This window comes from Aulonocara sp. 'chitande type north' Nkhata Bay, linkage group LG22, assembly GCF_057382095.1.
Source record: "Aulonocara sp. 'chitande type north' Nkhata Bay isolate Kocher_YH1m ecotype deep benthic linkage group LG22, A_spYH_male_GT1.1, whole genome shotgun sequence".
Taxonomy (NCBI): Eukaryota; Metazoa; Chordata; class Actinopteri; order Cichliformes; family Cichlidae; genus Aulonocara; species Aulonocara sp. 'chitande type north' Nkhata Bay.
Genome location: NC_141364.1, coordinates 23,283,854 through 23,299,523, shown reverse-complemented (window position 1 = coordinate 23,299,523; position 15,670 = coordinate 23,283,854). Strand labels below are relative to the sequence as shown.

At 43.9% G+C, this 15,670-nt stretch overlaps 3 protein-coding genes across 6 annotated transcripts in view; all 3 read left to right on the top strand.

Moving 5' to 3' along the window:
• hoxa3a (homeobox A3a) overlaps positions 1 to 6,819 on the top strand; it is a 45,621-nt gene extending 38,802 nt beyond the window's left edge. For all 4 annotated transcript variants that reach the window (XM_086280480.1, XM_086280481.1, XM_086280482.1 and 1 more), the window contains one exon: positions 2,047 to 6,819. In XM_086280480.1, the coding sequence (XP_086136606.1) occupies positions 2,047 to 2,840 (794 nt within the window). In that variant the 3' untranslated portion in view covers positions 2,841 to 6,819. The remainder of the gene's footprint in view (positions 1 to 2,046) is intronic.
• A 12-nt stretch (positions 6,820 to 6,831) lies between these two features.
• LOC147304227 (homeobox protein Hox-A2a) lies at positions 6,832 to 9,578 on the top strand. Its single transcript, XM_086280484.1, has 2 exons — positions 6,832 to 7,740; positions 8,362 to 9,578. The coding sequence occupies exons 1-2, from the start codon at positions 7,377 to 7,379 to the stop codon at positions 9,072 to 9,074; spliced, it is 1,077 nt and encodes a 358-aa protein (XP_086136610.1). The 5' UTR covers positions 6,832 to 7,376; the 3' UTR covers positions 9,075 to 9,578.
• Positions 9,579 to 13,008: 3,430 nt separating this feature from the next.
• Positions 13,009 to 14,381, top strand: hoxa1a (homeobox A1a). Its single transcript, XM_086280485.1, has 2 exons — positions 13,009 to 13,615; positions 14,011 to 14,381. Exons 1-2 carry the CDS (start codon positions 13,009 to 13,011, stop codon positions 14,379 to 14,381), a joined length of 978 nt encoding a protein of 325 aa, XP_086136611.1.
• Positions 14,382 to 15,670: the final 1,289 nt, after the last annotated feature.

The following is a 15,670-nucleotide window of genomic DNA, read 5'->3' as shown; positions in this document are numbered from 1 at the left end:
GTATGCCACATTAACAGTAGATATCACCATTTGTTGTCTCTTTTGCCCTGCAGCTGACCTGTCCCTACTGTAAACACACCTCTCCTCTGATCTCATAATGGTCCTGGACAGACAACAAATACACACAACAGTTGTTTCAGTTTGTCCTGCTGTTTTGATTAGCGAAAAACTCTGTGGGTCAGTGTGCATGTGTGGGAGATGGTCCGTATTTACTTAGAGGAAAGCTAAACATTTCGAAATGCACATCTTCCCACGAACTTCTTATTTTGTAAATTCAGTGGCTATATGCTTTAATTTCGGTGTGCAGGTTATAGTGCACTAATAGAAGCAAAGGCGCGTGGCTCATGAGTATCAGGAGAGGTGTTTTTTTGTGTGTTTTTTAACAAGTCCCAACCCTTTACGCACGTTCATGCACGCAAGGTAGAACCTGCTGTTTTGGCGCCAGGGAAATTCGGGGTCAGGGGTTCTGAGTTTAGCTCTGGGTAGTCAACTCTTCTTCCTTTCTGTAAAAATAAATGGGTAATAATCTAATGACATTCCAGGATCTTACCAAGTGCAATCGCTGAACTGCAAGGCAGTGTGGCGCTTTTCATTAAGTTTAGTTATTTCAAGTGCACCAAAGGTTTTTTTTAATTTGTTTTCAGCATCACATAGCCGATTTATGGAAACCCTTGATGCACGTTCAAGGTTTATAAGAACGGCAAATCTTATTATTGAGATCTCATTGTCAAGATGAAGACACTGTAGTGGTTTGAAGAGTCTTATTTTTACTTCCATAACGAAGAGTTAATTTCAGAATTGCTTTCAAAGACCTTTTGCGAGCTGGAGGATTTTCTTAATAAATTAAGCAGCAGTCTTCAGTTAATGCGTAATGTTCATAACTTTGTTACGCTGTTAAGAAGTCTTCATGACGTATACAACATATAAAAGCCCAGGCTTTATGAACAACTTTGGAAAGTCCTTTACATTTTACGCATATACTAATTCCAGAAACTTCTTTGTTCACTGGACAACTCAGGCCGGATCGGGTGGATCAGGGCTCTGTTTTTTTTTTTTTTTTTTAGTTAAAATGCAAAGCAGACTGGTTTCAGCCTGAATTGTGCTTGGTAGGGTGCGTTAATGAGTTCGAAGAACGCCCAGTATTTATCATGAAAATTATTTATACGCACCTGTTACTCACGTAGGAAAGATGCATAGTGCTTGACACATACGTTACAGTTAGGATCTTGCATGACCTAAACTAAGTGGCCTTTTGACAATCAAGTCGTCAAAAAAGTAAAACTAAACCGATCCGGTAATAATCGTGTGATTCTAAGGCATTACGTCAAATCCACGTGATCACTTATTTTTCATCCATAACATAACACAATGGACCAGATTATGTCATCCTGCATTGCTATTACTTTAGATTTGGGCGAAAGGCAGTGATAGTTATTAAATGTTGGCCGCCTGCCATAACAGTAAGTAGACTAGCACCTTGCAATTCTGCAGCCAAGATCCAGCCTCTTAAGCTTATCAGTGAGGGCAAGGCGAACTGTTTTATATACACCCTGAGGAATACATAATGCTTGTGTTTGCATTATGTGTGAGCTACCCTGCAACTGTGGGGGGAAATTAGGGTCAAGATGTTTTAGTAGTAAACCTGAGGTTACCTGATTCCATATCAGATACTGAGCCATTATTGTCCAGTTGCACTTTTATTTTTGGAAGTCTGTGAAGCTGTGCATGTAACTAGCTAGCTCATGGAGCCTTGATGATAACTCCTGTGATTTGCCATAGGGGAATGGGTTTATTAGAAATATTGAGATGTTTGGAACATACGCACATACGCACGTTATTAGTGTTAGCGATCATTATGATACATATTTAAGTGGGCAAACTTATTTAGTAAACTCCCCAGTCAACACCACCGCCCCCTCCTGATCGCAGAGTTTGCTAACAGCTATGTGTTGTCACATGATGTCGCCTTCACTCTCCTGTCTTTGCCTCTGTACCTCTCTCTGTATAACGAATTACTGACTGACATCCTCTCCTTCATCCTGACAGTGGAGAGTTGCCCCGGAGACAAAAGCCCCCCGGGGTCAGCAGCATCAAAGAGGGCCCGGACAGCTTACACTAGCGCTCAGCTTGTGGAATTGGAGAAGGAGTTCCACTTTAACCGGTACCTCTGCAGACCCCGGAGGGTAGAGATGGCGAACCTGCTCAACCTCACAGAGAGACAGATCAAAATCTGGTTCCAGAACCGCAGGATGAAATACAAGAAGGATCAGAAAGGCGTCGGAATGATGCCTTCTCCCGGTGGACAGTCCCCGCGCAGTCCCGTGGGCCCAGCTTCTGGTGCTGGCGGTGTGGGAGGCGGATACCTCAACTCTATGCATTCTCTCGTAAACAGTGTTCCATATGAATCCCAGTCGCCGAATTCTTACAGTAAACCTCATCAAAACGCATATGGTATGCCTACGTCATACCCCCCTCCTTTAAACAACTCCCTCAACAACTGCCCGCCCTCCCAGAAGAGGTATCCCGGGAACGACTCTGCCACGCCCGAGTATGACGCGCATCCCCTCCAAGGCAATGGCAGTTACGGGACTCACATGCAAGGCAGCCCTGTTTATGTCGGCGGAGGTTACATCGACTCAATGCCCAGTTCTGGGGCCTCTGTTTTCGGTCTGGCCCACCTTACGCACCCACCGTCCGCAAACATGGAGTATAATGGAGCAATCACAATGGGTCACAGTCAGCATCACGGAGTGTGTGATCCAACACCGACGTACACAGACCTAACGCCGCACTACTCTCAGGGAAGAATCCAGGAAGCGCCCAAACTGACGCATCTGTAGCAGTGGCGCTGCCTGGATCACTCCGCCCATTGTCTTATCCACCTCCAGACATATTACTGCTTTGTTTATGCGCCTCCTCACGGCTCCCACAATCTCTCTACTTTTGTTTATGTTCCCTATAGTTTTTTCCCCTTTTTAATTTTTTTGGTGTGTGAAGTAGCGTAGGAAAAATAATCACGACTTGCTTGAATTTGCTCGTGTCATTGTCTCACAGAGACCTTTATCTGGGCTGTACGCGGGAGGGGAGGGAGGGGGGCGCAGTATATGCATAGACTTATTTAATCTTTTTTAAATGTTTTCTAATCAAAAACTCAAACAGGGTATTATGAACACATGTTATCAATTTTCAATGTGAATTTGTCCGTCCTCTTATTTATCCGCAATTGAAGAATTATGTTTCTCTCTCTCTCTCTCTTTTTTTTTTTGTTGCATTTTGCATTTTGTTGCACTTATGTGTAAGCGTCCTTCAAGAGCCACGAGTTGGAATTAAGAGGGAAAATACGTTTTCAAAAGCAAGGGTCATAAGCTTACAGGCAACCCCTCCCCCTTGCTTGTGTTTTGTTCCATTTTTTGGACTTTCTAATGTTATTTATTTTGTTTGGTGTGAAAGATGAAAGAGTCCTTTAGTATTATTTGACACCCCCTCCATCTTTGTGTGGGTAGAAGGTTGGTGGAAAATTTGCGTCTCGGCCCTTTTTCAGCCCATACATGTTAGTCTGTATTAGCTCCTCAGCAGCAGAAAACCCATGTTCCTGTTAGAGGCTATGTTTCCATTTTTTTCTTCTTCGAAGGAGGTGTTTTATTTTTCTCAGCGAATGTAAAAGTCAATCAGTCATGCAATAAGGGTGGAAAAGAAGGACATATTACGTTAGCTGTTTCTTTATTGAAGTAATAAGAAACAAACTTTTTTTTCGATGTCATACATTCCATGCTGCTCCAGTTAGAACAAATAAATAAAAGAATTGAAATATACCGAAAGCATAGCCTTCGATTTTAATTTAGACTTGGCAGAAGCATTGCACACGATCACAAATCACGAAGTGGACTAAAAAGTATAAATACACATCTTTAGGTTTCTCTGCAATAAAATGGAGGTGAAAAAAAAATCGAATCAGTTTCCAAATATATAGTCAGGCAAATAGACGTAAAAGAAAAGAAACAAAAATGTTTTAACAATAATAAATCATAGAGTAGCCTATCACACATATAAAGTGGCAATATATTTCTATTTTTTCATACAACATAACGTGGAATATTGGCCATAAATATTATCCAATAACATGCAGGCAAATATTGGCAGATATAGTAAAAATGCGTAATAAACGATGCATTCTTTTTTGTTTTATTTTATTTTATTTTATTTTATTTTCCTCCCCTTCACTTGATTCGAGGTGAAGAAAACTCCAGGGTGGCCCTCTCCCCTCCTCTCATCTGCGTGGGCACATCCATAATAATAAAAATGTCACCGGGGCCCTTCTGGAGAATCTGCAAGAAGACAACAAGCTAAATGAGAAATCGTTTAAAAAATAATCCGCTGATATTTTCAGTCAGTCAAATGCGGTCAGAGAGGATATAGTCTGAACTAGAATCATAACGCGGCTTATTGGTCTCATTATTCTACAGATTTGCAGATGCCAGAGTGGTAAAGCCAGCTCGGTACGAAGCAGCTCCGTTGTGAAGATGGCTACAACAAAAGGAATTATCAATTTAAAAGGTTTTTTTTTTTCAAAGACAGGACATTATATTCTTTTTTTTACTTTTATAAAATTAAAAAGGTGCTACAAGAATTATTGTTAGTATTATCATTTTAATATCTGTCCTAGAATTTTTGCAGGCATTTTCAGTATTTATAAATTTCCAGTATACAACAGAGACACAGCTGGAACTAAAAGACTACACTTTGGGTGTGCAATTAACTAAATGTGGACAGTGTATACATCATTATGTTTAACATGCTCCTTTTATTTCGAAACCAATGTTTACAAGCCTACTTTTTTCTACACTTGCTACATTATTTGCTCTCTTTAATTTTGCACTAAATAATAATAATAATAATAATTATTATTATTATAATTTCAGGCCAAACTGATTGATTTAAGTGGGCATGAACATTACTGGCCCTGACATATGGCTAGCAGGCAAAACTAGAACAATTGAACCATGGTGTGTCACTGCAAAAAAAAAAAAAGCTGATGGATTGAGTATTTCTGCATCCAACACAGCCACACACACAGAGACATCCACGCACACGCGTGCACGCGCTTTAACAACAAGGCAAAGATTTAACCCATAGGTAGCACGCTGATATAGTTTTAAGTGAAAGAGAAGACTTGGGCATCTTACATCCGTGGGAAAGTGGTTCTAAATCAGTCCTGCTATAAAGATAAGTGTGTAGGACAGGCTGGGGTCCACTAAAATGCAGCCACCCACTCCTTTTCTTTCACACAAAGCCTGTGCGTAATTCCCCCGAAAAAAGTCATCCGTCTTTGCTCCTAGCAACTCCGTCCGTCACCCCGCTTTCTCAGATGCTACTTAAACGAAAAGTGAATGTAGTTTAAAACGCATTGAGAATTCAAAGATAAAAGCCAGGTGAACACGCTGCTTCGCCCTACTCACCGCTGGCGCGTTACCGCCTCCTCATAAAAAAGGAAATGGTGGCATCTCGTGTAGCTGGATTCGTATTTATCTTTAAAAATATCCCTCCAGCGACAGCTAGACTATGTCTGTGAACAGAAACTGGTTCTAATCTGAGGGGCCAGTGTTTCTCACCGGCTTCCTGCCTGCATTTGATCCGGCAGAGAGTTAGAAGCCTTAAATGTGTTGTGAGGGCACCGAGCTGTCAGACCTTTTGGCGAGTAAGATTGATCGCGCGCAGGCTTCCAGGACTCTTTGTTTGGTATATAAGCAACAAACTGAGAGAAGCCTACCACTTCTCTTCTTCCATCTCCTACTCACCGAGCCACTTTTTAAAAAATGAAAATACGGTATGTGCTGCCTAACGAAAAAAATATCTCAAACATGGTTTTCACAGATTATTCTGGAAGAGGCATGAAACCAAACACGGCGGGGAAGGGCAATTCAATAACATTTCCATCCGCATAATAACGCTGCAAATGGATTCGTTGTAAGTGGTCGATTGTAACTGTGTTTGCTTCATTGCAATTTCAGGTAGAAATGATAATGGGAATACAATGAGAGGCTTTCTCAGCACTGTAACCAGTGCCCTTCCAGTAAATCCAGGCTTAGCCTGTGGAGTGGCTTCCTGCTTAATATGAAAAAGGAACCGTTTCAAAGATGTGCAAAGGCAGTAATTATGGTAGATTTTAGTTATCGAAAATTGTGACCAACACCAACAATGATAATAAAAGAAAAAGCTCCTGTGGGTTTACTATAATATTTGTTAGTAGCTGCACGTACACGGGCGTGCATGACCTCATTATAATACCTTTTTGTGGAATAAACGAAACTGCCATGTGCCTTAATATCATATCTGTCAAGTCAGCATAAAAAGCCTATAATAGTAATAATAATAATCATAATAATAACAAAAATAACACTGTTTGCGAGCGCATATGCATAACACATGCCTGTGTGTCCCTGCGCAAATTTCTGCACAATAGCTGTAAATGTTCAACCACTGTTATGGGTTGGTGAAATGGTCTGAACGTGCCATCTGTCAGTATTAACTTTATGGATGGGCCTTTTTATTGCAGCACATGCCAGCGGATGCACTGCATATGTCATTATTATGAAACCTTTAAAGAATCACATTCATCCTGGTGTCCAAACTCACCTCACAGTGAACAGACTTCATTGTTGTGGTTTGTTTCTGTCGAGAAATCTCAAAATCAGTTTTGAGCGTTTCATTTTTTTTTCCACCTCTGAAGGCTGACTCTTGATTGTATGAATAGCTGGGCTACTGGCGTGAAGTGTGTGTGTGTGTGTGTGTGTGTGTGTGTGTGTGTGTGTGTGTGTGTGTGTGTGTGTGTGTGTGTGCGGTGTGTGGTGGGGGCGTTCTCCACTGACATCCTCAAACAATACGAGAAAGACGAGAAAGAGGAGTGCACGAATCCGCGCACCCAGGCTGTGCTCTTTCCCTGTAATAGTGAGCGCGTCAGCCATTCTTAAAAAACACATTTTGTAGCTTAGTGGAGTGGACTGCAGGGCGAGAGGAGGATAAACTCAGCAGACAAAGATGTAAATATAAACAGTCGTCCCCCCCAGCTGAGCGAGGCGTTCTTCACCAGAGTTTTGGATCAATCAGGCAGACAGTGGCTTCTTTTGATTAAACCCCAAATTGTCATTGGGCAGAGGTAATCATGTGACAGGCAATTCGGTCCAATTTCAACCTTGTCTCCATGAATTCAATAGTTTAATAGCAGCTCGGTCCCCATACGGCCGTAATCAGTGAAATAGAAAAAAAAACACCACAAGGAGATTTTTTTTGATGATTTTTTTAATTTTTCGTCATCACTGAGCTGCAATATTTTTTAAGAAATACGCGTGCAAACTTTCCTCGGCTCTCAGGGAGAGGAGATGAATTACGAATTCGAGCGAGAGAGCGGTTTTATCAATAGTCAGCCGTCGCTTGCTGAGTGCCTGACATCTTTCCCCCCTGTCGCTGATTCATTTCAAAGTTCATCAATCAAGAGCTCGACGCTTTCACGCCCGACACTGATTCCTCCTCCCTTTGAGCAGACCATTCCCAGCCTCAACCCGGGCAGCCATCCGCGGCATGGCCGGCCTAGACACAGCCCCGACGGATGTAGCCCGCTGCCTACCGCCTCCTTACCCCCGGAGTACCCATGGATGCGGGAGAAGAAAGCCTCCAAGAGGAACCACCTGCCGACTTCCACTGCTACTACCATCTCCAACGGACCCGTGTGCTTCTCTCCGAAAGGTGGGTTATTTCAAAGCAGAAAGAGCTGCTGTGATCTATCTTCACTCTCTGGTGCTAAATTGAAGACCTGCAAAGGCCCTTCCTCAAAACAACAAATAGGCTTTAAGTCGGTTCATTGTGGCAGATTTATGGTTGTTGCTTTGCAGTTATTGTGTGTGAAGCAATAAAAGGAAGCGAAAAAAAGTTTGGGTAAAGTTTGGTGATGTAAGATGATTTATTCCCCTAGCCGAGGCAGAGTTTTGATGTGTGACAGTAATGAAGAGTGATGGAGTGCCTTTGCCGAGGAGGGCAGCTGGAGCATTCATTAGTATCCCACACCAGCCTGGACCTCACTGCTTCTAAAGTGCACTGAGTTTAGTTCACGCTCACGCTGAGCCTTATTTTATCTATAAAACAATCTGATGAAGATCTTTACAGAGCGACGATTTTTTTTTAGGGGGGTGGTGAACGCTGTATAAGTTTGGTTCAGTATAGCTCCAGCGGCCATTTTGCTGCAGCGTGCTGTGAGCCACTCTCTGGTGGACTGTGATAGCCATAACGTTAGATTTATGAGCAGCAGGGTTATGTAACTGCTGGGTCCTGCGTTTTTAATCCCATGCTACTGTGCCGCTTATTTTCTAGGCTCGCCTGAGATCGTGGAGAGCGGTGGGGGAGGAGGGGGCTCCCGTCGGCTGAGAACAGCGTACACTAACACACAGCTTCTGGAGCTGGAGAAGGAGTTCCACTTCAACAAGTATCTGTGCCGGCCCAGGAGGGTGGAAATAGCGGCCCTGCTGGACCTGACCGAGAGGCAGGTTAAAGTCTGGTTCCAAAACCGACGCATGAAGCACAAGCGGCAGACCCAGAGCAAGGAGAACCACAACGGGGACGGCAAGGGGCTGAGCGCCGAGGACGGCATTCACAGCGAGGAAGAGGACGAGGCCCCCCAGTACGAGCAGAGCGGGGCCCTACTGGAAAGAGATACCTGCTCCTTTCAAAACAACACACAGCAGCTCCACAATGGAGAGTCGATGAGCTTTGCTGCTGCGCCGCTGAACAGCAATGACAAAAATCTGAAACATTTTCCCAACCCGTCACCCACTGTTCCGGGCTGCATGTCAACAATGGGCCCCGGCTCGGCATCTGGCCCGGACAATGGCGACAGTCCCCCGGCCCTGGATGTTTCTTTACACGATTTTCAACCTTTCTCCTCGGATTCCTGCCTGCAGCTCTCCGATGCAGCCTCGCCGAGCTTGTCAGAGTCTCTGGACAGCCCCGTGGACATTTCTACGGACAGTTTCTATTTTTTCTCGGAGTCTCTAACTACAATCGACTTGCAGCATCTGAACTATTAACTAGAATCAATCAAATAACCCTTTTCCCTTCTTTCTTTCGGGACAATAAATATCAGGCTACAACAACATTAACCCCGATGTTATTTGTATATTCGGCACATTTATTCTGTTGATATTTGACTTGACGATTAATACAAGGTAAGGATGAGATTAAATCACTGAAGCAGCTTAAACGTGGCTTGTAATTACCATAACAACTTGTTCTCTTGGAATGGAAATTATGAGTGTTTGTGAATAATTATACAATATTAGGCCTATGGAACCTGGTCCTTTTTATTTTTGTATAGCTTCCAATGTCTTGGATATTTTTGTTAGAATACAATTAACTTGCTACAATCTTCTTTTTTCTGGTGTTTGAGTGATTTATTATCCATTTTCCAGACTTTCCTTTTTTTTCTTTTTCTTTTTGCTTGAATTATTCATGTAGAAAAATATACAAAATAAAAATAATTTTTAAGAAGTAGGACATGGAGAGATAGAGACGTTATGCAAATTTAACAACAGGTTGGCAATGAATATAAATAGGCTAGACTTCGAAGTGTCGTTGAAGGCACACACGGTGTAATTTTTTTTCCCTAGGACTAAAATTTCTTTGAAAAGTTTGCCGAACCATAAAAAAATTAAATCAGTTTCCTGAAATCTTAAAACTTTGGAGGTTACACTTTTTATTAAATCAAATGACGTATAATTGTACACAAACTGAAAAGAAAAACACTGAAAAATTGCAGCATTTCTTTAAATCTTTTGGATAATTCGCATTTACACTTAAACATAAAAAGATGGTTTTACACTGTTTGATTAAGCACCAACACGGATTTTTTTTATTTTCTCCTTCAAACTATTTTGCAGAGAGAGAGAGTGGGAGAGGGGGGAAAAGCAGCAAATATGGCAACACGAATCTAGGCATGACAGAGCTCTTAACATTGTATGCATGTTGCAGGCAAATACGCGAGCCATGTTTGCCTTCAGGAGCTCATAAATCACTCCGTGGCATGAATGAGACGGACATTAAGGAGACCAATTGTGGCGTAATGTGCACAAATAAAACCCCACTTACATTTTCATATGGGACTCCCCAATTCCTGGGCTAAAAGGGGCTGATTCTCTGCATGCGTTTGGTAATAATTCATTTTTATAGCTTGTTTAAACACGGCTCTGGCTCGGCGACAGCAGCAGCGGTAGCAGCCTGCTCAGGTTATGAGTCGCACACTTTCCCTCGTGTGTTAAAAGTAGACTAAACTCAAAACAGACTACTCGTGGACTAAATGCGATTCATCAGATAAATAATTACCAGTAAGAGCCTGCTTGCTGCATTGAACAGAGTCGGCCATCACGGCGTACTTTATTAAGAAAGTATCTGTACTTTGGGGGGGATTTTACAATCACTTTTGCACTTGTTTTAAAGGGCTTATAAAGTGTCTTGTTGTGCTGTATTGCACCTGATTTCACTTTGGGAAACACTTATGAGCTCAACTAAAAAAAGTTATAGTCCACTTAAACAGGTTTATCTGCAACATGCTTAAAAAGAAAGAAGGAAAGAAGGGAAAGCCGCATAGGCAGCCTGCCTGCACGGATCGATCCAGAAACTCATCTACACGCGCGACATTCAGAGGCTCCAACGTTTATCGAATAATCTGGAAGCCATAAGCAGCTCATTGACTGGCTGGACATTAGTCTTACTGAGCAAGTGGTCTGTGTTTGAGTTTAAGGAGGAGGAGAGGAGGGGATGTATGGGTAAAAGCGGGAGCAGATCTTGCACTCCTGCACTCTGACTAACCACAGGGCCAGTTTAACCAAATCATTCCAAGAGAGCGCGCCTTGTCTGCGCACATGCGTGCACACACAAAGAGCCAAGAAAGCTCCGAGGCCTGGCGAAGTTTCCATAATCAGGCAAGGCAAGATCCACTGCGCCCACTCACTACTTTTTCACAGGCAGCTGGGAAGACGGAGGAAAGGGAGGGGAGTGATGGGTGGAGGGTATTGACCCTACTCCCCCCTCCCTCCAACTGGTGGGAAGTTTGCACCTCTTATCTTTTAAACACTTTGAAGTATCATCGTTATGCGATTACCGGTATGCATTTCTATTTCATTTGCCATACTAGTGGTAGAAGCATCCGCATCATTTACTTGTGTTAAAATTCACAATATCAGACTACAGTCAAATTTTTTAACTAGAACAACTTCAGTGAATGAACACCTCCAAAAAAGTAATTATGTGGTATTGCTGCATAACATCTCACATTATTGCACGATCCTTATTATTAACAACGAGTAAGCATCATCTGAATGATGTGCTTGTCCACGTGGGGCGCCTTTACACACTGTTGTATTATTTAATTAAAAGTGAGGCGTAAACAGTGGGCTCTAGTAGTCCCCTCTGACATGTAGTGGAGTCAAAGCAGCGCAAAGAATTGTAAATAATTGATACAGTGACAAAAACACCAGCTGTCTTTGATCCATAACCACCGCTGCGTAAAGTGTTCCCTGGAATGTATAGCGATGAAATATCTCCAAGAATACGATCATATATTTTCTCCAGAGGTTAAAAACATTTGGAGATTTCGAGTGCATGACCACATGCGACCTTTGGGGGCGCTCATCCCTCCTTGTGAGCCTCTCTCACTCGCTCCCTCCCTCCCTTCTTCCCGCTTCATTCCTTTTGCTTCCTCAGTGAGAGGTTGGGCATCTGCTGCCGCTGCCGCCAGTCTCCCACGCACAAGCTCTACCCCTTCTCAACGCCGCTTGTCGTGGGCATTAATTTCGCCAACAGCTTTATTTGATGAACTTAACAGGATAATCAGCCCACACTTGCACCTCGGGCTATGTGGATGCATTAGCTCCACGACTGGCCTGGCGTTATGAGATCATTTGATCACTATACATGCATAATGAATACATGTGGGAGTGAAATCAGGGTGGATAGCAGACCCTATGACCGGAGCAGAGGGTGGAAAGAAATTAATACCACATCATCTTAATGTTCTATGTGTTGTCTTGTCGCTTCATCACCTGTGACCTCCCGGCAAAGCGAGCAGTCATATACGTCTAATGCGACCTTGATGGGGAAACAAAGTTGTGCAAAATAAAAAGGCGGTCTGTGACGGGAGATACGTTTTCTGTCTTTTGCTTCCCTTCACCGTCACTCTGTAACAATATTTTTCTCAATGTTCACGCATGAAGTGAAACATTTCGCAAGGGAATGTGACATTAATAGCCCACAGATAGCCCGTGGCAGTGACACGCACCCATCCATCCACCCATCCATCCAACTAGAAGATAATGACACCGTTATACACATGAAATCGTAACTGTTATGCGCACGTGTCACCACACACACACACACACACACACACACACACACACACACACACACACACACACACACACACACACACACACACACACACACACACACCTATTCTCGTCTCTGTTCCAAAAATACCTACCTGAGGTCAGAGTGCTAGGTCGTCCTCATGGCGAGGGTGCAGAGGGACAAACGTTAATCTCCCTCTGTGGTCGTGGAAGAGCGCACAGTGGAGCTTAGAAGAAACAGTTTTAACAGTGGCCCCGCTCTTCATGCGACCCCGAAGCTGTCCACCGCTGTCTGCCTCGCAGCTCATTGTTTGCTCGGCCAATACATTAGTGGCGACGCGCGTCACCTTGATCGACGAGTGCTTGGAATTTAAATAGCCCCTCAAACACCAATCTGTCACCAGCTAAAGGGATAAGGACAAGTACCTCACTGGCTGACCCGGGCCCACGTGACAGAACCCGTTCATTGATATCGGCCCGTGCGACCCCCTCCCTTCTCTGATAAGACCTAGTATAGGTAAAGATTGGCACGGTCACTCGGGGTAAGAGGGGAGAAAGGAAGACATCAGGGGGTTGTCTGTGCAGAGGACGGTCCCTCGTTCCGGTTAGAAAAAATGCTACAATGAGCAGTTTCTTAGACTACACGGTGATGAGCGGGGAAGGTGGCTCATGCACTGTTAGGGCTTTTCACTCGGACCACGGGATTACAACTTTCCAGTCGTGCGGGGCCACTGTTAACAACTGCGGGGTGGATGACCATTTCATGGTGAGCAGAGCTTCTCCTGACTGCGTCTCTCACCAGACGGGGTCGTACCAATCTAATGCCAGCTCTCTAAGTCTCCCCTATGGGGCCCACCCGGCCTGCAGCTCTAACTATGGACCCCAAAGTTTCTGCACTACATATAACCACCATGCCCTCGCCCAGGAAGTAGACACCGCAGCTGCGTTCCCTCAGTGCGGCCCACTGATGTACTCTGGTAACATTTCCTCCTCCATGGTTTCTCAGCATCGCCATGGTTACAGTGCCGCCCCCCTGGGTCAACTGCAGTATAGCCACACTGCCTACAGCGGCGGGCACGAGCAAGCGCCCCCTTATCCAGGGTGTTCAAATCCGCTGTCACCTCTGCATGCAGCTCATCTGGAGGCTTGCTGTTCACCTCTGTCTGAGGGCGCATCGTCTGCACAGACTTTTGACTGGATGAAAGTTAAGAGGAATCCACCAAAAACAGGTTGGTGCCAAGTAGCCTATAGTGGGTGAAAGTGCGGATGCACAAAAATGCTGTCTTATAAATGATCCAAAATCTTTAAACTGGGAAGTTTTTCAAAAAATAAAATAAGCACACGAAACACTAATATATGAACTTAACTTTTAATGTAGTACTTTAGATCCTTTCACTTTAACGTAATCCACCTGTGTGATAACACATGTGTTGTATAATATTTGAATCTCTTCTAAGGCCCTTGTTGGATGTTTTTTCGAGTAGCTAATGCTATTTGGCTCGTACCTAAAAGTTGAGCCTTGTTGCACAGACACAGTATAGTCTCAAGGCATATGTGTACTCTGATCAGAGAAGAAAAAAACCCTCTTCTTCAGAGTTACAGTGATTTGTTTTCCTCTTTGCAGGGAGGTCTGGTGAGTATGGCTATGCTGGTCAGCCGAATACGGTCCGGACCAACTTCACAACCAAACAGCTGACGGAACTAGAGAAGGAATTCCACTTCAACAAGTACCTGACCCGGGCGCGCCGTGTAGAAATTGCAGCCGCGCTGCAACTCAATGAGACTCAGGTGAAAATTTGGTTCCAGAACCGGAGGATGAAGCAAAAAAAGCGAGAGAAAGAAGGGCTGTTGCCAGCCAAACTTACATCCTCGGACAGCAGTCAGGAGAAAATGGACGATGCAGCATCCGAGAAATCTATCTCAGCTCCATCTACTCCTTCTCCCACATCCTCCACTGTGTCTTCCACGGGGCCTGATCCTTTCGCCTCCAACTGAGGGTCAAGTGACCCCTTTACTTCTATGGGTCAAGGCGGCCTGTGTATACCAAATTCCATACAAGTGTATCAAAGGCAAAAATTTGTTAATGGATGACAGTTGTGCCCATACATGATGTGAACAATGCACTATTGGGGAACTCACGGACCACTTCTGGACCATATTCGTTTTATATTGTGTGTTGTGTTTGCAAGATCTATAGCCTTGCCGCCCTGTGCATTGGTTAAATTCTGTCCATTCGCTTTTGAAATTGCAATTCGCCAAAATTATGCTGTGCAAGGGACACTCAGCGCCATCTTTAAGTCTGCCTCTGAAGAGGCAAGTGTCACAAATCTGCACTCACAAATACCTCAGATTTGCCAAACTTGTGCACCTCAGCCAGTCTGATTGCACCGGATGCCATCAATTAGGCATCACACAATCAACGAGATAACCTCGGTTATCAAATCGTTAATGAGTACACTGTTCCAGTAGCCACTTAAACACTGTCTCTTCTGTGTTTCAGGTCTGTGTGTGTCAACTGTTTGTCTGTTGCGTGAGGTTTGCATGATGCGTAATGCTTTCATGTATTATTGAGGAGCTGAGTTTTATCAGTTGCAGAATCAGTCATTTTATGGCTTTGTACGTTTGAAGCTTTAACCTGCTAGCTGTTAAATCGAGTGAAGCACACAACTGTTTGGTCCAAAGAGACGTTTACGGGTCAATCATGTGTATTAAAGTGCGTTTACCTCTAAAGTTTTTTTTTCCTATGTGTCATTTCTAAGGGGGAGAGTGTGCTGCAGACTTTCGATTCGTTGTCATATCAAATGCTAGGGTTAAAATTTTCCTAAACCCAGCAGACAGAAAAGCAAACCTATGTTCATTTCCAACCCCTGAGAAGCTGCACGCGTCTGCTTGACTCAACCCCAAAGTCTCTAAATGTATGCAGCCATGCGCGCCACTGTCCCCGGGGTAAAGATTTACTGGCATAAGAAAGGCATGTTTATCCAGGGCAAAGATGAGAGCGAGGACGTCAGCGTCATCTGTGATGACAACCTTATCGAGCACTTGGCTTATTGAAGGGACAAAAAGAAACTATTGATTAAAACATCGAGGTTACGGTATTGACAAGCATGGTGCCCCCGCTGGTCCTGTCACCCCCCCACCACCACCACAAGTTACACGGCGGTGTCATCATCCCCACCTGATGACAAGCCGAACTGTGACAACTTGCAGCATCGCATGTCATAATTGTGTGTGCACAACACTGCTTTGACCAGAGTATTTATATTTCAAGCTTATGTCAGCTG

What these genes read in the sequence shown, in the direction of transcription:
- LOC147304227 (XM_086280484.1), top strand. Translation starts at nt 7,377, where the DNA reads ATGAATTACGAATTCGAGCGAGAGAGCGGTTTTATCAATAGTCAGCCG. An exon ending in CGTGTGCTTCTCTCCGAAAG is followed by an intron (nt 7,741 to 8,361) that starts GTGGGTTATTTC and finishes CTTATTTTCTAG; the next exon opens with GCTCGCCTGAGATCGTGGAG.
- hoxa1a (XM_086280485.1), top strand. Translation starts at nt 13,009, where the DNA reads ATGAGCAGTTTCTTAGACTACACGGTGATGAGCGGGGAAGGTGGCTCA. An exon ending in GAGGAATCCACCAAAAACAG is followed by an intron (nt 13,616 to 14,010) that starts GTTGGTGCCAAG and finishes TCCTCTTTGCAG; the next exon opens with GGAGGTCTGGTGAGTATGGC.